At 39.4% G+C, this 23,346-nt stretch overlaps 1 protein-coding gene across 1 annotated transcript; it reads right to left on the reverse strand.

Annotated features, from left to right (window-relative positions):
• Positions 1–242: 242 nt before the first annotated feature.
• LOC117254657 (vascular cell adhesion protein 1-like) lies at positions 243–21,956 on the reverse strand. Its single transcript, XM_033623029.2, has 11 exons — positions 21,678–21,956; positions 20,489–20,755; positions 20,027–20,359; positions 16,698–16,952; positions 15,555–15,715; positions 7,758–7,800; positions 7,358–7,537; positions 5,120–5,386; positions 4,653–4,985; positions 2,987–3,241; positions 243–2,770 (listed from the first exon to the last, which is right to left on the reverse strand). Exons 1-11 carry the CDS (start codon positions 21,748–21,750, stop codon positions 2,598–2,600), a joined length of 2,340 nt encoding a protein of 779 aa, XP_033478920.1. The 5' UTR covers positions 21,751–21,956; the 3' UTR covers positions 243–2,597.
• Positions 21,957–23,346: the final 1,390 nt, after the last annotated feature.

Here is a 23,346-nt window from a genome sequence, read left to right on the forward strand (position 1 = left end):
AATGCAATAAAATGGGGCGCCCGGTGGCTCAGTGGGTAGAGCAGGCACCCCATGCACAAAGGCTACATATCCTTGCTGCAGCAGCTGTGGGCTCTATTCCAACCTGCAGCCCCCCCCTGCTGCGCGCCGCCCCCACACCCAACATCCATCCCATCAATCAAAGGCTAAAAAGCCCCCCAAAAACTATCTTAAAACAAAAAAAAGCAATAAAATATCAATAAAAGACACGTGGAAACATCTCATTGTTTGTACAAAGTGATAATTTAATTACATTTTCAAATAAATGTGGTCAAAGCATTTTCTTAAAGTGAGCAGTTCAGTTTTATACAGTTTTTGCTTGCATCTAGTTCTTTTTTTCCAGTGTCATTAAGCTAGCACAGCAATACAACAGATGCATACACCATACACACATGTACACAACAAATATACACACACATACACGCACACAGAAAGTGTGTGTGCTTTAAATATAAACAGCACATCTCTGAATACAATGCATACACCATACACAAAGATATACACTACAAATACATGCACACAGAAACTTGCACCATCAGTAGCTGGGCGGGAATGAGGTCAGGCTCAAAGTTTCAGTGGTTTAAACACACAGCTGTGAAGTCCTGTGCAAGCATTTTCACATAATAATATTGAGCTTTATATATACACAGCACATCTCTGAATGAAGTTATTAGGTCATTTGCAGTAAGACTGCCAAAATACAACAGAGAGAAACCAAAAACAACACCTTCACCTTGTTTCAGACCAGTGTGGCCCAATAAGCACCACATAACATAAATTTAGTTTCTCATTTCCCTTGGCAAATGACAAAATATAAAATTGGTTCATTTTTTTTTAAATTTGATTGTTGTAATTTATCATTTAACTTTTTTATTATTCAAATTAAATACTTATTTATTTATTTATATACTACTTCCACTTCTCAGTCATACATCAATTTACATTATTAGCTTGTATACATTTAATATAAATTCATATTCTAATATCAAACAATTGGTATAGAATGTAAACTTTTGTCTGCCAGCATTCTACTTCAATAATCAACTATGTTTCTGTATAAAACTGCAGCTGGACTAAAACATTTGTGTATTTCAGGACAACGCACATTAATCAACATTTCTGTAAATGTGCCAGAGCTGGCAAACTAGTTAATGTTGAACTGCAGTCCTTTGTCTGACGTTCTAAAAACCAATGAAGTGACAGTTTATAGGAATGCAAACAGAGTAAGGCACTGAAATGACGACAACAGCAACAATATCAGCACTTCTATATTTACTGCTAAACCTGTTGAACCAGAGGCTCTCTACCAAACTCAAGGTTGTGCATCCGTTCAAGGATAAGTCTGGTGATAGTCTCTATTTTCATTATTCAGTTCCCATGAAAAGACGAAACAAACAATGAGCTGATCCTACTCGAGGCTGGATTACCAACCAGGTAAAACAGGCAACTGCCTCAGGACACCTCACAAGTCTGTGTGGAAATGATTTTGTAACAATCTGACGAGTTACAAATTTGTTTCATAAAATGTACCACAAAAGCACGATTATAAATCTAAAGTAGATCCTAGGGTGGCGTTTACACGACCCTGTCTACCAAACTTTTAGCCACCACTGCAAAACTATTAAAAACCTATCATGTGTCAAATGGTTGCACCAATGTTCCTTCATTACAGTCAACAGGTGCACTGTGGTTTGTGTTGAGTCCAACCCATGTACAACATCCTGCTGTCTTTAATACTCACTAGTGCGCCAAATATATATAAATCCACAGCTGAAAATAGTCCCCAACAAATCCAGTTTGAACTTCCCTTTGAGCAATGTTGCTACACGCTCAACCCCGAGCTAATGAACCTGGGGCTGGGTGCTACACACAGGGAAGGAAAGCAGGAATGCACTGAGAGATGGACAACACGTCATTAGTCTTTTTGTGGGAACAAGAAAAATCTATATTGATAAGGTAAAAAGTCCTGTCTCTTAAAAAAAGAAGATGTGACCCATAATATTGTATTTGCTTCACACATACAGAGGATTTGGTCTTGTAACTCTAGACAAAGTGAAATATTCACAATTTTGTTGTAAGGAACTGAGCTACATACATGTTGCAGTGCAACACTGTGTAAGACTTTAACACTGCACTTTAAATGTATGTAGATTTACTGAATAGCTGCTTTCAATTATGACAAAATATTTTTCATAAAAATAAACCCCATACATTAATGGGAATCCCCTCTCGGCATATTGGATAGTTGCTTGTAATCACTGTCAAATGATGCTTCTATAAAGTTATGAAGTTATGTCTCTGTAAGCTACTACTACATGATCTACTGTATGTTTTTGTACAAAACCAGTATTTGTATATAAAGCTTCTGTAAACACAGCAGATAAAAGAGAGATGGTGACTTGTTCCATTCAGTAGTGAGGTTAAGTTAAAGTTAAAGTTAAAACTTGAATTCAACTCATTTTTATGATATAATTTGGGGTACTGTATATCATTAGATAGTGTCAGTGGAGAGATAACAGGAAATGAGGGAGCGAGAGATGCAACAAAGGTCCATACACATTTTATGTCCTCCCGCAGACTTACTCTGCACAGGGCACGGTGGAGTGTCGTGCGTGCAAACGGAAAACGTCCTTCAGGTTGTACTGTCCCACTCGGCTGGGTTTGTAGCAATAGAAGTAAACAAGAAGGCTCAAGACGGTCATGACAAGAACAAAAACTCCAATTATCACGGCTGTAATGATTCCCATGTTGACTGCAGAGAGTTGGGTAAGGGGAAAAAGAAAAAAGGAACAGATATTATTAGACGTCAGACCAAAACCAAATACAAAAACAGCCACAATGAACTTCCTTCCTGTGTCACGTGTTACAATCATGCTATGAGAAAGAAACACTGAAAGCAATGGTGCATTGCACTCACTTTCCAGTAATAGTCACAACCCTGAAGACTGGACAATACTTAAAAACTTACCTTGGACATCAACATTAAACTTCACAGTGACAGTCCCCCTGCTGTTACTGACGGTACAGGTGTACAACCCTTCATCCGCAAAAGTTACAGAGCTGATAGTGAGAACGCTGCTATTGGAGGGGGAGGGGCTATCTAATGGGAGCTTCCAGGTGTATGAGGGGCTGGGTTTCCCCACAGCTGAGCAGTTCAGTTGTAGAGGGTTTCCTTCTGTGATGGTGATCTCATCTGGAGGTAATGATTCTATTTGAGGCTTATCTGTGTGTTGAGAAAGAAACACAATACGTCATCACAGTAGCATGGGGAATTTTTGGAAATCTTAAACAGATGGTCCACTGATGACTACAGCACATTGTAAAAGAGAAGTGGTGGAAAGCACCCAATTTCTTTCATTACAGTATTGTCCCTTACAGGCTGATGTACTTCACTTTCAGTTTCTGCTACTATGTGCTTCTACTTCAAAACATAACTGAAAGTATTTAAAATTTTAATTGACTACCTTTATTTACAGGAACAGTGGTAGTTATAATAATTATAAAAGTTCCTTTACAGACTGATGTCTTAAAACATATTAATATATTAGATACTGCAACAACTGAACTGTATTGTTATGAGACTCACTGTGCTCAGATAAGCTAAGACTCCCTGAGGTGGATTTAGGCACACTGGTGCTTTGAGCTGAATGTACCATGAGTGCTAACATGCTAACTCATTTCCGGCTTTCAGGACTTCTGCACTACACTATTATCACCTTTTAAGCTGATAACACAACACGACATTAACACTCATTTGTAATCATGTGTTTGGTCAACTGACACTCCTTTTGGCTCTGTTTTTGGTCTTTACCATAGACTATATATAAAGACGGACGACATGAAAGCTCCCCAAAAGTGAAGCTAACTTGGCCCCTCTATATTAGTGGATAGGACATGGGCCAAACTTAAAAACTCAGTTCTTAATCATGCACTGTGTGTTCAAGTGTTCGTTTTGGTGATAGTCTGGTTAGTTTGGTATGGTTATAACGAGTAATTTGATGTTTAAAAAATGGAGACTAAAGTCGTGATTGACAGCTATATGTGCTAATCAGTATGCTTGCAATAGGTCAGACTTGTTTGGGCAGGTGATAGCTACTGTGCAGATGCTGGTTCCAAATTATGTCACCAGCACAAGATGGCAGGGGATGTATTCGGGGTATTTTGGCTTCATTTTTGTACAATGAGGATAGGTGGAGATGCTAATCCGTCTTCATATACACATTATGGTCTTCACCAACTCATGACAAAAATATCAAAAATAATGCTCACCAGTTGGTCACCAATTTTATCTGTCTGCTGTTTTGTACTGAGCAGTGGGTTTTAACAGCTTTTTCACTCGAAACACGCAGATGAAAGTGATGAGACCGAGTCAAAACTTGTGGGCCGTAAGACTAAAACAATGAGCTAAGCTATCGAGGTCCGTAGAGATGAGGAGGTCTGCAGAGTCAAGTGGGCTCATCACTATGCGTGACCCCTTTCACCTCCAAGCAGTCATGTGATCCATTGCTATTTTAAACATATTGATTAGCTTTGAGTAAAAGGTCAAAATACTTCTTCCGTTACTGCAAAAGACGCCAACATGATAACCAAGGGTGTTATGGTGTGTTGACTTTTTTCTGTGTTGTCGTACTCACAGTGCACAGTGACTGGGATTTTTTGTGACTTCACCACTGGAGGGGGCTGTGGTCCTGCAGGTCCCAGTTCCAGCTTTGCTTCACACCAGTACTGGGCTCCATCATCTTCTTTACTGGGGGTGATGTCTAAAGTGAAGGTCTCAGTCACTGGTTTCTTCTCTGTGATGTTTTCAGAATGAAGTTGACCCAGTGTTGTTTGTCCTTTATAAAAAGTCACAGTGAGGTTTTCAATAGGAGCGATTTCCTCCACTGTACACTGCAGAGTGTACTGGTGACCCTCAAACACTGGCCCAGTGTGATTATCAAAGCTGATGGACACATTGTCTGGAGGCTCTGTGGAGACAAACAGAGAGACAGACACACATTCAGTAACAAGATGAGAGAATATAAACCACCTAAACGTACACACGTTGTTAATTATAAATAATTAAATTAAATCATCACCAGCAAGTTTTTTGTTTACTTACTGTAGACAGTCACAGGCAGGGTGGTACAACACTGGGCTTGAGGAATGGTATAGTAGCACAAGGGTGATGCGTCCCACTCAGTCAGCCTGTCGACCGTCCATGTAATCATGGTCCCGCTTGTTTCTGTCTTTCCTGAATTGCTTTCAATTTTAAAAATGTGGCCTATGCAGTCATGCTGACATGCAGAGCAGCTGGCAGAGGTCGAGTCGCCAAACTTGACAACCAGTATGGAGGGAGTGAACTCAGGTTTATCTGCACAGTTCTCATCTGTAACACAGACATTAAAGGTTGAGGTTTTAGACAATCCATCATTAAAACATCTAAAACTGTCATTTCACACACCGTGTCTTTCAAAGAAACCAAAAGTTTTTTTTTGTTTGTTAATTCAATATATGTAATTAATAGAACAGCAGTCAATCTCCTCTGTTCTCCTTAGTTACTGAAGCTGCATCTTGCCAGGCAACCAAACAGTCTGTATACAAAACACTTATTTTGGCTCAGACACTCAGGGCAGCGTAGTTGGGGGAAAAGTGGAGCTGATTACCCAGGGCCCAAGTGGTCAAAAAGCCTGGAGGGTAAGATTTTGTTTTGTTTGCAATTTTCATTTCTTTATTTCTGTATTATTTAATTTTATATAATAATTAGTACCACAACTAAATTAATATTGGCTCAATTAAGTGATTCAAAAGACTGAACTCTGTATAAAAGAAATAGGGGGATTTCTCTAAGTCTACCCTTGTACTAGGATTTGTCACTGAATGTAGCTAAAATAAAGGGCACCAACATACATCTTTCCCCAAGAAAGGGAAAAAGAAAAGAAAGAAAGAAATAAAGGAAAAGAAAGCAAACTGACTTAAAAAAATAATTCAAAAGATGCGTATATCTGCCCCTCTACATTTCAACTCAATCACTGAATAAATAAATAAGGTTAAAGGGGAACACCACCAAAGTTAAGAATTCCAACGTTACTGCTATGGCCAAGGAAAGTTCAAACAAGAGGTCCCAAACTTGTGATGTCATTAGGTGTAAAGTCTGAAGTTGCATCATAGACAATGAACGGGAGCCTGAATTTGTTGACCCACATGTTTTGTTTTCTTTTTTATACCTAAATGAGTGTTACTCTGTTGTACTGTTCTCAGTTCTAAAACAGAAACTGTACCCAAACATGCAGAACACTCCCCTGGCTGCTCTCAGCGTCATCTATAACATCTTTCACCATGGAGCAGCTCCAGCCTTTACACCCTATGACATCACAAATTTGACTTTTAGCACTCTAGGTTTTGTATTTTTAAGAGAGCTGTCCATGTTTATTAATATAATATTGTACTGTCTTAGACCACATAACATGTATAAATTTCCAAAACGGGCGTAGTTCCCCTTTAAGGTATGTGGCTATTCTCCTGTGATATCAACAGCTCAACTTGTTTTTTAAGACACTGAATGCCACATAATAACTTTTAAAGCTGTCAGTAAGGATAAGTGGTGAAAAAGCTACACTAATGAAAGTGAGGCCATTCCAAATCAAAATAGCTTTACTGGTATGGCCATGAATATGTAGGCTACAGTACTACTGCCACAGCTTGTGTGTACATGTGTGACATTATCCACTACACAACAGAGGTTCTAACACTGTGGTTCCCAACTGGACCAGCCATGAGGTCTAGATTTCTCCTTAGTCATCAGTTCGAGGTCCCACAGTTTAATTCATTCAGCGTCATACATGTGTTTGGCCACGTGGTTGAGCTAGTATGCTGTCTCTGTCATGTAGCTCTCCGCTTTTTACTCAGTGTACAGCAGAAAAAAGCACTTCAAAATAGAAATTCACTGTACTTGAAAATAAAGTGTGCTCTTTTTTTTTTTTTTTTTTACAAACTTGACACATGTGGTCCATTTAGAATGGGCCACTTTTGGACCACGACCCACCTGTTGAGAACCACTGCTCTAAAACATGCTTTTTTACAAATTACAACTATATTATAATACTATACATGTAGGCTACATAGTAAGCCATTGTTAAAGAATGTAACACATTTTGGCCAAGAAATCATTAAAAAATAAAAATAAATAATAAATCTGAAGCATACAATGGGATGAATAACTGCCAACTTCTACTACAAGTGCTAAAAACACTAAACACAACATTTAAAAATCATCATCATCAATCATTAGGCAGGAGAATGAAGCGCTTTCTAGGGCGGACAGTAAAATCCCAGACAGCAACAAAGGCGGTAAACTTACCACAGCCAGTAACGGACATACTCAGGTCACGCAGAATATTCAAAGACAAAACCACAAAGATGCGATAGCTTAACATTGTCTCCGGTGGGTCTTGTAAACGAACGAGATGCACGGTAATACAAACGGTCGAGTCCAAAGATGGCCAGAGAGACTGCGACTCAAAATTGAAAGTAACAAACACTTAAAAAAATCAGAGTCCACTCCCCCTTTTCCCTGGAAGAGGCTCAGAGCAGTGAGGGAGACATTCCCGACATTACCGATGGTTTCCAGTCACCCTATTAGAGACTCATAAACGAAATCGAAACTGGTGAGCGATCAGGGAGGATTTCCGAGGCATTTTGGGGGAAATTCCGGTACTGTGTCAATAGAGCACTGATCCCCACTGTGACTCTGAGTTCACCTCGGTTATTCAGCCTGTGAGCAGCCAGCTGAGTTAAAGTCCCCTAACACATTTACACAAACACATTAAGGCTGCACACAAGCAGCAGAGCTTTACTATTTTTTTTTTTTTTTTTTTTTTTTTTAGTGGTGTTGCCTACTGGAAGGAATTTGTTCCGGAATCAGACTTCCCTTATCTCCTTCCTGAAAGCCCTCCGTCCCTCTGGTAGGGAAAAAGTCATGCTCAAGAGTCTCAGCTGAACAGATTGCAGCAGCAGTATTGGTAACCTTAACCCTCTCCCACATATATTCATCTCCTCTTCCTCCCTCCATACTCAATTATTTCCTCCTTTTTTCCCTCCTTTCTGGTGTCTCAAGTTATTTTTATGTGTTTCCACCAATCTTCTGACCCCACACCCTCCCCCACTACAGTTTGCAGCCAGCCAGAGGGAGGCAGGACTTCATATCAGAGGGCCAGATATTTTAATGGCACTTGTTTTGGAGTGTTAGGAAAAGAGCAGCAGAGCCACACAGCTGCCATGGTGGAAGGAGTATTCAGATCAGTAAAACAAGCCAACTCTGATCTTTGTTGGCTCAGCAAGCTAAAGATACTTTTTATCATATGGTATGGACTTGTCCTAAGATTCAAACCTTCTGGGGTGATGTTACACAATCCCTTTTTCCCCTGGGAAAAATGATCGGCTCCACTGTTCACTGTGACCCAACAGTGTGTCTTTTGAATCCTACTGTAAAAGGATGCTGGTCAAACACAAATTGTAACCACTGGATGCATGACAGCTGAAAGACTTATAGCAACAAACTGGAAGGACGCAGCCCAGCTGAAACAGGGACTGTGGTTTCAGAGGTGGCAGCTTCTCACCTTTCTGGTATCTACTTTTCCAAGAATCTTGACACCGACTCCAGAAGCAACATGAATGGATCAATATTTCTTTCTATTTTGTCTAACTTATCCAGTAGATCCACAACTCACTGAGACACACACAAACCCTAACCCACTCTTTTTCATTTCTTTTCTTATCAGGTTTAAGCACTTTTGCAGACATATCAATAAAAGTTCAAGTAAAAAAAAAAAAAGTAAAAATAGACAAGGTAAGGCAGCTTTGTTTGTATAGCACATTTCATACACCAGGGCAATTCAAAATGCTTTACAGATTTACAGTAAAAGAATAAAGAGAAAAAAAAGATGTAAAAGGTAAATTTAATTCTAAATGATTTACAATTTTTAAAAAAAATCACCATTAAAAATAGCAAAAGTGCAGACAAGAGGTGCAGAGATAAAACACTTATATAATAATAATAATAATAATAATAATAATAAATTGATTTTAATAAAGTTGCAGTCAATCAATAAAAGTTCTTGAATAATAAAATTTACAGTGCAGTGTAAGAAATGAGTAAATATTTCATTTAATAAAAGGCAGCGGAAAACAGATAAGTCTTCAACCTTAATTTAAAAGAAGTGAGAGTTGGTGCAGACTTGCAGTTTTCTGGGATTTTTTTCCAGATATGTGGAGCATAAAAACTAAACGTTGCTTCTCCATACCCCTGTTTCCACCGAGCAGTATGGTACGGTTCAGTTCAGTTCAGTTCGGTGCGCTTTTCTTCCGTTTCCACAATTAAAAGTTGTTGATGGTACCAACCATGTCACCCACATTCTTGGTCCCCCCTCTGTTGGGGGGTGTTTGGATTCGCGTTACTCTCCCACCTCCAACTAGTTCAGAATGCAGCAGCAGATGACATCACATCACCCCAATGCTGATCTCTCTCCACTGGCTTCCTGTGCATTTTAGAATTGATTTTTGGATTTTACTGATCACCTTTACAGCTCATCTGGCCCCAAGCTAAATAGCCAAAATGTTGACCTAATATGAGCTAGTTTGCAGCCAGATCCTCAGGTGGGCCCTTCTGGCTGTCCTAAAGTCGAGGCTTTAAACTAAAGGTGATCATGCTTTTGCCATCAGGGCCCTTCGGCTTTGGAACGACCTGACTGAAGAGATAAGGCTTGCAGAATCAGGGACTTCTTTTAAATCACTTCTTAAAACCCATTTTTACAGACTTGCTTTTATGTGATATTGTCTTTTTATTCATTTAATTTCCTTTTTATTTAGTCATTTTTATTGCTTTTGTTGTTTTTAGCCTTTTTATTTATTTATCTATATAGACATTTAGCATCCTGCATATTTTGTCCTCTTGTTTTAACTTTGTCTTATCTCTACCCTAGCTTTGTCTCGCTTATGTCTTGTAGGACTGTTTGGCTTTCTGTTGCTATATTGCCTTCTGAGTATCCCATTTCTGCTTTTGCCTTTGTTTGTCAACGCACTTTGTAAACTCTGCTTTTAAAGGTGCTATATGAATAAAGTTACTATTATATCAGTTCATACTGTAAATAAGCTCTGATCTGAATAAAACAGGCATACTGTACCTTGCATAGATAATGATTTCAGGGAGGATGCAGGGGAAAATAACAGAGGACTTTTACTTTGACACAATTAAAGACATTTACACCATAAATTGATGCAGAAAAGACACAACGTGTCATAAAAATTCACTAGAATGCAAAAAATGAAGTGTCTGATGCTCAAAAATTTCTGGTGGAGGACCTCCAAATCCTCAGTTTCATCTGCCTGTCCCCTCCAGTGTTGAAACAAAACCTACCTCGGGTACAACAGTCAGTTGCTACACAAAACACTGACTAATCTTAGTGTCATTTCATTGCTCATTGACTTTTTTAAGCTTGTCTCTGCATGTTTTAGGCTTAGGGTTGGTCATGTTCCAGTAAATGGTATGATAGTTTTAGCAGGAGATGGTGAGACATAACAGTCTCGCACGTAACATAAACAGAGACAGGCTGAACCAGGAGCCGGCCCTGTGTATGTCTGACTCCATTACCTCCTCCAGATTCATTGAATTACACCTCTCTGTTTGATGGCAGTGCTCACTTTACTCGCTTGACTGTTTTATCTTTCCATATTTTACATTGGCATAGTAGCCTTTTCATTTTGTCATTACTGAAATTAAGGTAACATGTTTGATGTAACTGACAATTTAGGCCTCAAGGCATCATGACAGTGTTTATAGATGTTTACAGTATATTTAGATATAAATTACACTCAAAAATGAATTAATGCACTTGAGCTGAGTTTATTTAAAAACAAGTTCTCCATTCTGCGAAGACGAAGTGAAACATAGAAGTAAATCAGCTGAGGTTTACTGAGAGGAAGCTGACCCGAAGCGGGGAATTCATAAGAGTTACAACACTTTGCTGTCTGACCTGAACGTCATTCACTGAGGTCATGTACTTTAGTCATATGTCGCATGTTAAACTTATGAACGTAATTACAATGATGAAATTGACGGGAGAATACAGATGTTTTTATGCAGTCAGTTTGAGTAGCTTGTGTTTTATAGGACCAGTTAAAAAAATAATCCCTTTCCTGACAGCATTTTAACCTCCAGCTAATGTGGCAATGTCTGTCTTCACATGGTGGTTAGCATTGTCGCCATACAGTAAGAGGGTTCCTGGTTCAAACCTAAGTTGGGGGAGCCCTTCTGTGCGTTCTCACCGTGTCTCTCCGGGTACTCCAGCTTCCTCCCACACTCCAAAGACATGCAGGTTAATTGGTGACTCTAAATTGTCCGTAGGTGTGAATGTGAGTGTGAATGGTTGTCTGTCTCTATGTGTCAGCCCTGCGATAGTCTGGCGACCTGTCCAGGCCGTACCCTGCCTCTCACCCAATGTCAGTTGGGATAGGCTCCAGGCCCCTGTGACCCCTGGCAGGACAAGCGGTTACAAAAAAATAAATTAATGAATGAATAGACAATGAATGAAAGCTTACAATGACCCACTTGTCATTGTATCTATCTGGTTACATCATTAGGCGCCGGTTAACTGAGCTGAGCTACACCTCACCCTCACATTAATCTTCACGTTCCCAGATTTCATATTGTCTATGTGGCATCTGCTGTTGACATGCTATCTCCCCCCAAAATCCCCCTCCTAAAAATAGACAAAAATGGGTATTTAAGGTCCAGAGGGTTGAGTTTAGATTTGAGGAAGAAGGTGAACATGGAAAACCTCATCACTTTCTACAGTACTCTAGGCTGGACAAGCATAGACCTGGTTGGTGTTTTAAATATAGAATATACCACTTGCATTTCAGTACAAAGGGACATAATGGTTTACCTGGCATGGACAGTTATCACAACCCAAGTGGTTGTACAGGTTGTTATGTAAAGTCACCTCATTTATTACTCCGGTCGAAATGAGTTCTCTCCGTGGGGTTGCTGGGCTCAGCCATAGCGACAGGGTACTTCCGGTGGGAGCTCAAAGTAGAGCTGCCACTCTTTCGTGTCAAAAGGGGTCAGTTGAGGTAGTTCAGGCGTCTGATCAGGATGCCTGCTCGGTGCCCCCTGCTGGAGGTGTTTCAGGGACGTCCCACCGGTAGGAGGCCCCGGGGCAGACCCAGAACACACTGGAGGGATCATATCTCATCTGGGCTGGGAACGCCTTTGGGTCCCCCAGGAGGAGCTGAAAAGCGTTGCTGGGGAGAGGCACGTGTGGTGTGCTTTGCTTGGCCTGCTGCCCCCATGACCGGCCCGGTAGAAGCAGATGAAAATGTATGGATGTATGTATGGATGGATAGACACTCCGGCATAGTACTGTTAGACACATTATTTCAAAGACCTTTTTCAAGGTTTAATGATTTCTGGTTTGGAAAGTTTTTTTCTTCTACTTGCTCCTCACAGTGCCCCGACCCATTGCTGCATAGTGTCTGTAATTCTTAATGTGATTGAGCATATTGAACTTACCTGAGCACATTTTAGCAGTCAAATTCTCACTGCTGCTTTCAGGATGTCTGCCTGTATAAGCAATCCTTACTCTAAGAACCTCCTTCTTAAATTGTTTTTATGCTTGTATGTCTTCCTGCTGCGTCATTTACCTCATGTATCCTTTTGGATTGTTGTTTATTTATTGATATTTTCATTTGCAGTTTCGTGGAAGTCATGATGTAGCCTAGATGATGTACTCACTGATAATAATAGAGAAAGCCTTATATGCTGTGAAACACACAGTATGTGAACAAAACTGTGGAACAAGAGCAAAATCCTGTTTATTTTTCCCCCCGTCGGAGCTGGGAGTAGTTCAAACTTTCAATAAGAGGAAATGGGCTTGGAGAAAGTTGTGTAGCTGCACTCAAGTTATGCTTTGACTGAAAGTTTGACCTGAGAGTAAAAGTTCACTCCAGTTTTATTCATATTTGACAGCCGATGCACTTTGTTGCATTTGACTGAATAAAACACAAACATAATGTATGAAAATATTTATAAAATATTTATAACATAAAAAGCTATGAAAAAATATGGCAATGACATAAACAATTTTATTTATCTAGTTAACCTTACTTATATGAAGGTTTAAATTGTGTTTTTAAGCACTCTTCACAGGTATAAAACTGTGGTGGAAAACGTTTATGGGTATTTAACATCAGTACATTCTGACAACTGATTAAAATTTCTGTTGCACCGAGTATCAAAAAGTGTTAAATATTTAAAATGATATCAAATTTTGAAGCTTGAATTTTGATCAAATTCCTATATATACTGTATGTCTACAGTGTGATCTTGAATCAATAAAGAAGAATTCATTTAAATTAAAATCTTTATTCCAGTGAATTACTGAGGTACATGAGCATATGGTTAAAAAAACTGCTATTAAAGCTAGTGTGTGTTTTCTGTGATTACAAGCATCTTTCAAATTATTTCAAGGCACAAGTCTTGGTTTGTTAAAAAAAAAAAAAAGACAGTCCAAGTGAAAGTGAAAGTTCAAGTGCAAGTTCATCTTACAGTGCTCCTTTTGATGTAACATCCAGTTGAGTGTATTTCAGTGGAACCACTAGGAGAGGTCAAAGATTTACATAAACAAAACAAAACAAGATTTTACCCATGCTCGCTGCGTTGCTTGAAGAATGTTATTCTGTTGGTTGGTCCACCTCTTCTGTCCAGACTTAAAATTTCAATAACTTTTGGTTGGATTCAGATGAAATTTGGTACAGACTGATCAGTCCAAATCACTTTGGTGACTCTCTGACGCTTCCTCTATATCTCAACATTGATTGGCAAAAAAATGCTACAGACATTAATGTTTCCCTAAGAATTAATTGTAGGCTGTGGTGACCCACTGACTTTTCATCTAGCGCCATCATCAGGTAAAAATTACAACTTGTCCAATACTGTGGTTTATGACCAAATAAGCCTGCTGCTGTTGGGAGACGTTTCTGCTAGAAAGCCATTTTTTAAAATTGTGTTTTGGGTTAAACCACATTATGGTTTGGGTTAAAATTAAATGATTTCTGACAGAATGCCCTGGAGGCAAACTTCTCCATTGTGCCCAAATACCTGCAAAACTAATGACATTCCCATCAGCCTCAGCTGTCAGCCTACTTCAAGTTTTATGCTAGTTGACCCTTCGCTAAATGGACGCACACTGGCCAATCACAACGTAGCATTGGGCCGGCTCAGACCAGGGTCCGACAACAACACAGCTGTGCTCCATTGACTCTAATGCAGTCGTTTCAGATTTCCTTCATTTTCAGGCTGGTTTTGTGGATTTGGAGCTAAATGTTGTGTCTGGCGCACGTCGTGTATTAATGATACTCGTTACCTGGAGAGGTTGGAAAAAGATATACGTTTCTTCCCTGTTCCAAAACCAAAATCAAACCCTGAAAAGTGTAGGGTTAGCTAGCTAGCTACTGAAGATATAGCCTACTGAATGTATACACATGCTGCTTTTGCTTTTTAGTGATTATAACAGTGAAACAAAGACCGACCCTGCTGTACAGGAACCAGTGAAGGGAAGCAGGGAAACTTTGCTGCTATTCAACCAGCTGTATGTCATTACAGTGTGTGTAGATGAATGTTGTTTGACTTCCCTTGCAGCTAACCGACGGTCAGGTCCACGTAGTGAAGGGTCAGTTAGCAAATTTCATCATTCTGACATGCTAAACTAAGATAGCAAACATGGTAAACATTGCAACAATTAAACATGTTAGCATTGTCATTGTGAGCATGTTAGCATGCTGTAGTTAGCATCTAGCTCAAAGCACAACTAACTGTGCCCAAGTTGCCAATAAGTAAAGCATGGTTGTAGACTATCCTACTGTTTTTTCATTGCCAATAAAATATTCTCAATCTATGTTCTGTGTATGCAGAAAACAACAAATTATAATCACTGCTTAGTTACAAGATAATGTCTTCTAGTAGTTCAATATCAGTTGTAATAAGTAAGTGTTCTCATACAACAGGCTGCTTTCTAATGTATTAAAGGTCCAGTGTGTAGGATTTAGGTGCATCTATTGACAGACATGGTATATAATATTCATAACAGTGTTTTCACCAACAATTGTGTTTTTCTTACCTTAGAATGAGCTGTTTGTATCTAGACAGAGAACAGGTCCTCTCCCATGGAGTCTGCCATGTTGTTCTACAGTGGCCCAGAAGGGACAAACCAAACACTGGCTCTAGATAGGGCTGTTCACGTTTGCGTGTTTTCACGTGTTTTCACGTGTTTCGTTCTCCTACATGCTTGGCACATGGAAAAGGTTTCAGTTCTGCAACGTCACCACTAGATGCCACTAAATCCTACATGCTGGACCTTTAGGAGAACTGGCTGTATAGAGATCAGATGTGACATGTAAAAATGCCTTTTACTGCCCAATTATATTATTTAGTGGCAAAAATATTATATGTTATTGTTTTAGCAAACAAACCTCATTTTACCTCTTTGGGAAATAACTCAAACCAGAGTAGAGAATAAAAGCATGAAACACATTATGAACCTGTGAAGCAGTGCGCTGCTGGTGGTGGCACTGTTCGGGGTGGTTGTTGGCTTTGGGGTTGTTGTGGTGGCTGCGGTTGTTGCGGTTGTTGTAGTTGTTGTTGGCAGTGTGGTTGTGGTTAAACCTAGGGACAAATAGACAGCTGATTTGTGATTCGGTCAGTCAACATCTTTAAATGAAGAACTGAAGAATGAAGACATCAACCATGTAAGGTTTGATTGGTCAGTATTGATCCCAGTGATGGGACGTCTTTACATGATCACATTTAGCTCATATTGCTGGTGACATGATACGGAGCCCTGCAACTGCCAAAAGGCAGTAAACAGTTTTCGAATAGTACTGTGTGTTAGACGATTAAAATAGACTGTAAGAAGTGATATACATTTTTAATTTTTTTCCAGCTGGTTAAAATGAGAAAGGTTTTTTTCTAAATAAATAAATTGATAAAAATAACACTTTATTTACATTCCCATCTTTGCAGACGGTTTATCATGTATCTTATCAACACAATCCAATGTGCTCACCACATTTCCGATTTTCTTTTGCTCACCTTTGGCATACATGGAAATGCTCATCTTATTATCATAGAAAATTAGAAATGTGGTGAAGAAAATGGGAACTGTTGAGTGGGTAAAGTTGGAAATTAAACATGATTAATGATTGGTAAGACAAAACAAAACCAAACGGACAAAAAAGAAAAAATAATAAAATCTGAAAACTAGTTCAAAAATAAAATGAGACAGTGAAAGTAAAATTGATTTATCTAATTTAAAAATGTCCACTCCATTAAATTATCTAACTAACAGTATTATTTATTGGTGCACTGTCTTTTTAAGCCATGTAATCATTTTGTCAGCTTTGGGGCTTCATAGTGTCACATAATCCTAAGACTCTGCACATACAGCACTGTAACATGAATTTAGCATTTCATTTAAACTATTACCGAAAGTTAGCTTTTTAAGTCTAACAAATGATGTACTAAGAATATCCACATTTGCATATCATGATGATGACCATGCTGTCAGGGCGTTTTTAAAACAAGCATGTAGTCGACTGCAAAGAGAGTCGATTCAGAGGTTTAAGTAAAGCAAGTAGGAAGAACTCACCTTGGACGACCACTCTGAACCTCACAGTGACATTCCCCATGATGTTGCTGACAGAGCAGTTGTACGGCCCTTCATCCGCAGCAGTTACAGAGTCGATAGTGAAAATGCTGCTATTGAGGGAGGAAGAGTGAGTCGATGGGAGTGTCCAGGTGTACGAGGGGCTGGGGTTTCCCACAGCTGAGCAGTTCAGTTGTAGAGGGTCTCCCTCTGTGATGGTGATCGTATGTGCAGGAGATGATTCTATCTGAGGCTCATCTGTGTGTTGAGTGAGTGAAGAGAGACAGAGAGAAACACAAAAGCTGTAATTGACAAGGAAAAAACAGGCTTAAAAACAGATAAGTAAACAGATGGTCATTGTGATAAAAATTTGAATACCAAACATTTTTAAGATCACACTGATTATGCAATCATGTGCTATTGTGTTTGATGAATTCTGAGCATAACATGTGCTCCAGTGGTGTATGTAGTAATGGTTGCCCCAGTGCCAGATTTTGTGTCTACACTAATTAGCGTATATCACATTGTCTCATCACACATGACAACATGCACATAACCAGCAATCATCAAAGCAAATCTGTAAATGACAAACATACCAGTTAAGATAAGGAATTATTCCTTTAATTAAATAACCGTTATAGTTTGCAGTTTTTATACTTAATGTAGAATAAATGTATAACGTTCTTACAGATTGCTACTGACTTTTTCACCAAAAAAAAAAAAACCCAACAGGCAAACAAAGCAGATAGCACTGTTTTACTTTACTGTGAGCGCCTCCTTAAATGTGTTTTTCTGAGTCGGCAATCTGAATCATTTGCAAAAGTCTGTTTTCTGCCCATCACATTATCAGAGAACGCCTCTTGCCCCGTGTTTTCTCAAATCGTTGTCTGTGCCTGGGTGACCTTGCCTGTGTTTCCTAAATTGTTATAAAATGTAAAAAGGGGCCAGCAACACTGTAATACATGTCATCACTGGTGCACAACAGCTGCATCCAAGGAGGCAAATTTTGACAAAGTGCCCCCCGAGTGTCAGCAGCTTGGACAGTTATTAACAATTCGAAGGGCAGCGATAAGAAATGACCTCAGTTATGGGAATACAGCTACAGAAAGATACTAGAATCATACAGGAATGTATAAAAAGCTACTGGAAGAATAAGACGTGACTGTGTCTCAAGTGTTATATTAAAACTCAGAGAGACACTGTTTGACTGGGAGCCTTTTGTTACAGAAGTTTCCATCCAAGGAATAGTTTGACATTTTTGGAAATGCACTTACTCGCTGTCTTTATGAGCATTAGGTGAGAGCCAAGCTGTTTCCCCCTGTTTCCTGTCTTTAGGCTACGCTAAGCTAATCTGATACTGGCTGTAGCTTCACATTAACCTTTCAGACATGAGACTGGTTTGGGTTTCTTATTCAACTCTTGGAAAGAAAGCAAATGAGCGTATTTCCAAATAATGTTTAACTATTCCTTTAAAGGTCCAGAGTGAAGGATTTAGGGGAATATATTGTCAGAAATGAAATAATATGAAAAGTATTGGTATGTTGTCTTTAGTGTATAATCACCTAGAAATAAGGATTGCTGTGTTTTGGTAGAATCAGTCATTTCTAACTGCACAGGAAGTGGATCCTCATCATGGAGATCGCCATGTTGCACCGCCATGTTGTACAGTAGCCCAGAATGAACAAACCAAGCACTGGCTCTAGATAGGGCCATTTGCATTGTCACAGTTATGGCATTAGCCACCATAGTTAGCAGTTCCTCCGTGACAAAAGCATTGGAAAAATATCTATTGTTTTGATGTGAATCTGCTTAATTCCATGTTTTTATCGATTTTAATCACCTGGGGTGTTATTTATAAGCATCGTGTACGCACAAAATGAGGCCTCAAAGAGGCGCATGCCACCTCCCACGCAAAAGTTGTGATCTATTAAAACAAGCTTGATGTGGGAAACTCTGACCCATGCTTACGAACATTTTGGAGACAGGAAATTGGTGATGCCAGGGCTTGACGCTAACTTTTTTCCCAAGGAGCACATGTGCTCTAAGTTGAAAAAGTAAGGAGTGCACAAAGAACTTCAGGGGCACAATGTAAATTGATCAAATAATGTGTTTTCTGTAATAAACGTGATGCAAATAGACATTTACAAGCAAAATTATTTAATGAATTTGTATACAAAATGTACAGAAAGGTAAAATCGTCATCGTCGTTTTGAAAAAGTATCGCAATTTAATTTTGTCTTTAATGTTATTATCTTATATATATTATCTTTGTAATATGATTATCTTATATAATGTTATTACTATCCTAAAACATTCTCCAGGTCCTCTGAAACTCTGCAGGACTTATTTCCACCCTGCCCAGCAGCAGTACCGTGGCGAACGGTCCCTAACTGCGGGGAGAACGGAGCAGGCTTCCCCGGAGGTCCGCCGCCTTTCCCGGTCCCTCGTCTCCGCCACACTTTGACTTATTCCCACCCAGCCGACAGCCTGGCCGTGGAGAACGGTCCCTAACTGCAGGGAGAACGGAGCAGGCTTCCCCGGAGGTCCGCTGCTTAACCCAGTCCGTCTCCTCCACACTTTGACTTATTTCCACCCTGCTGACAGTGGGACTTATATTCATTGTGCCGACAGTGGCTTGGAAAACCGCCCATAAACGTGTCACATGGGGAAGAGGGAAGGCAGCTGGAGTTCCTCCAACATTTGCGGTTAGATTATCATATTTTTTTAATGACAAAAATACAGGCTGCTTTGGCTGTTTTTTTTTTAAGCGCACATGTGCCCCTAAATATTTTTTACAGTTGGCACACACCTATATTTAGTCGCAAATGCGAGTGAAACGCTCGGACTGTCGAGCGCTGGATGCAGATGGTGAGGTGGAGGCCTGATTGTAGAAACTGTCAAATATTTTTTGGCACATGCTATTTTTGGCTTTTGTCTGTACACACATTTTTAGTATTGATCCTACGCATTGTTTTATAAATGAGACCCCTGGTCAGTTTATATTGGAGAGGAAGAAACATCTGCGAATAATTCAACTCCTTCTAAAGTTTCCTGAACAGCCGGATCTTCAGTTCTCAGAGAAAGGAAATGAGCACACAGTAGCAGGTGCTGGGATAGCGGCACATCTCTGACATGATGAAGAGAAAGAGACCTCTGTGGATAATTCAGCTCCTGAACAATAAACACTGCATCCCCCTAAATCCCCCTAAATCTTACACACTGGACATTTAATATGAGTTGTACCAATGAGAGAACAGGACAGCCAAAGATCAACAATTTGACACTAATGTGTTGTGGTCATGTGCTTGTTTTGATGTCCTTGTCGTACTCACAGTACACAGTGACTGGGATCTTTTGTGACTTCACCACTGGAGGGGGCTGTGGTCCTGCAGGTCCCAGTTCCAGCTTTGCTTCACACCAGTACTGGGCTCCATCATCTTCTTTACTGGGGGTGATGTCTAAAGTGAAGGTCTCAGTCACTGGTTTCTTCTCTGTGATGTTTTCAGAATGAAGTTGACCCAGTGTTGTTTGTCCTTTATAAAAAGTCACAGTGAGGTTTTCAATAGGAGCGACTTCCTCCACTGTACACTGCAGAGTGTACTGGTGACCCTCAAACATTGGCCCAATGTGATTATCAAAGCTGATGGACACATTGTCTGGAGGCTCTGTGGAGACAAACAGAGAGACAGACACACATTCAGTAACAAGATGAGAGAATATAAACCACCTAAACGTACACACGTTGTTAATTATAAATAATTAAATCATCACCAGCAAGTTTTTTGTTTACTTACTGTAGACAGTCACAGGCAGGGTGGTACAACACTGGGCTTGAGGAATGGTATAGTAGCACAAGGGTGATGCGTCCCACTCAGTCAGCCTGTTGACCATCCATGTAATCATGGTCCCGCTTGTTTCTGTCTTTCCTGAATTGCTTTCGATTTTAAAAATGTGGCCTATGCAGTCATGCTGACATGCAGAGCAGCTGGCAGAGGTCGGGTCACCAAACTTGACAACCAGTATGGAGGGAGTGAACTCAGGTTTATCTGCACAGTTCTCATCTGTAACACAGACATTACAGGTTGAGGTTTTAGACAGCTCAGTGTGAAATTAGCAAAGCACTTAAATCTGTCATTCAATAGACTACTAAAAACCTTTAACACATTATAATATTACATGACATAGTTATGTTGTATTTACCGAAGATATTTACTTGTTTCTGATCAAATAAATACTAATAACAGTTATGATGATGATCAGTGTTGGGGAGTTTAAACAAAGTATATTAGTGGATAGCCTCTAAAGATGAACCATCTTGTTTTGAAGGGGGTCTGACACAAAACACACAACACACTTTATTACAATGGACACAATCACAACATAAAACAAAAATACATAGCTCTCATTTATCAAACCACCCCAACATCCTTCCCTCATGCTCGCAATACCCTTGCATAATAAAAGGGATGTACTGTATATGCCACAATACACCGGGAGCATCAATAAACTACCACCACCACCAACAACAACAATAACAACAATAGCAGTGAGTTAAATGTTCTTATGTTGATGAGCAAATTATTCCAATCAGAGGGAGCTTTAAATTTAAAGGCACATCTGCCAATTTCTTCATTAGTTTTGGGAACATAAAAGTAAGGTTGTTGAGTATGTCTAAGTGAGTATGAGGATATATATGGCATTCGGTATCATAATTAAAATGCACTGGTGTGAGTGAGTGTGAAAACATAATAAAAAACATAAAAACATAATAAAATACTAGAAAATCCTTTCAAATTTAAGTATGTCCCAAGTTATAAAGGTGTTTCTGAGTTTGCTGGACTAAGATTAGCAGAGTTCTACAGTATAAGTGCATTTGTTTTTGGAACAATCATGTGAAATCCTAATTTAACGTATACAGGGAATAGTCTGATGACAATAAAACCCTTTTGTAAGATAACTTCAGACAGAAAACTCTTCACTTACCACAACTGGACACATAAAAGTCCCACAGGAAATTCGTCAAAGAGACAACCAGTAGAATCCAACGGAAAAACATTATTCCCAGTTAGTGTTTTTGTAGTACAAATAATAAAAGTCATTAAACGTTGAATCCAACAGTGGTTGGAAAGCAAATGAGTCCACTGTGTCCGTTATTTTGGTCTTCTACTATAGTCGAACAATGTTGGCAGCACAGCCTGTTTTTCTCACACCACACATCCTCTCTAAATTTTTCCACAGTCAACTTGTTAGACTTAAAAGTGAAAGTGTGGCACTGTGTAGTTAACGGCTTTCAGAGGCGGTGCAGGTTTATACAATCCTCCTCCCTACACTGCTGCGTATTCATTTCAGAGACTTAACATTATCTGTGTGTTACCTCTGTTATCTTATTGAAGCCTATTAAAGAGGTTAAATACATCTAAAGTAGAACATTTATTGAGCTTGAATTAGTTGCGCTTCAGGGCAGTAAATTTGAGGCCAATCCAAGGAAGGCCTGTGAGAAAAGCACAATAAAGAAATGCTCTTGCAGCACAACTTGAAAAATGGAATAAAAGACACACACACATAAGATCACATAAGATAAATAATTCACAAAATACAAATCTATATCTACCACTAATACTTCAATATTTAAGATCAAGTAAAGAAAGAAAAATTGTTTAAATTGTGTTCAGTGTTTTGAGATCCACATGCAAAACTTAATTCACCTCCTTTGTAGCCTAATGAAGTGGCGACAGAAATCTAAAACAAAATGTCTATTTGAGTTTGGGTAACACACCCTTGGAGCCAAAAATTTCAATGTATCTGTATTTGGGTAAACCTTCTGGCTATTAACCTCAGGAAATGCATGGATGCATGCTCACAGATGACAGGCGTGGAGAGAAAAAAAGAGCAATTTGCACCACCCTTCCTCACGTCTTACTCTGGGTTATTACACCAGTTAAGGATCCTCACTGAATAAGTTACCACCAAGTAACCACAGGTACAGATATAGTGATATTTGCACGTAATATCTGTAGGTCTAAACATGAGGAACAAAACTGAAAGTTTGCAACTTCAAGTGGAGGAAGTTTTGTACTCATATCTAATGTGGAAACCGTTTTGAGTGCAGAGCTGTAAGCAAACATTCCTCAGCTTCCTGGTGATCTTTATCGCCCAGTTTCCTGACAGCACTTCCATGAATACTGGACATATTCAAGTACCACTCTACAGGTCTTTCATTCACACTTTATCAGTACTTACACACTGCCAACTGCATTATTTTATTATGTTTCAGCCCTGAAGGCAGAGTTCCACATCACAGGAGCAATCTAGGAGATATTTAGGTGTGAGTGCTTGAGAAAGAGCAGCAGAGGGACACAATGGGAACAGTACGATGTGTCATACAGAGTCTGACTTCAACTGACTTGTGTGTTCAGGGAATTGGAGGATATTGCTACATGTTCGTGATTACAAAACCATCTGAACTGCTTAATAAGGCAACCTGGCTACAAAAACAGGCTCTGCAGACATGAGCAAACACAGATCCTCAGCTGACATGTTATATGTATGGGAGATTTGTATAAATATGTACTGAAGCTACACAATGTTAGCCTTCCCTTTTGTTTTTGTACTTGTAAACTAATGAATCTCTGTAGACACGTTAAAATGCCCA

Source organism: Epinephelus lanceolatus, chromosome 3 (genome assembly GCF_041903045.1).
Source record: "Epinephelus lanceolatus isolate andai-2023 chromosome 3, ASM4190304v1, whole genome shotgun sequence".
Classification (NCBI taxonomy): Eukaryota; Metazoa; Chordata; class Actinopteri; order Perciformes; family Serranidae; genus Epinephelus; species Epinephelus lanceolatus.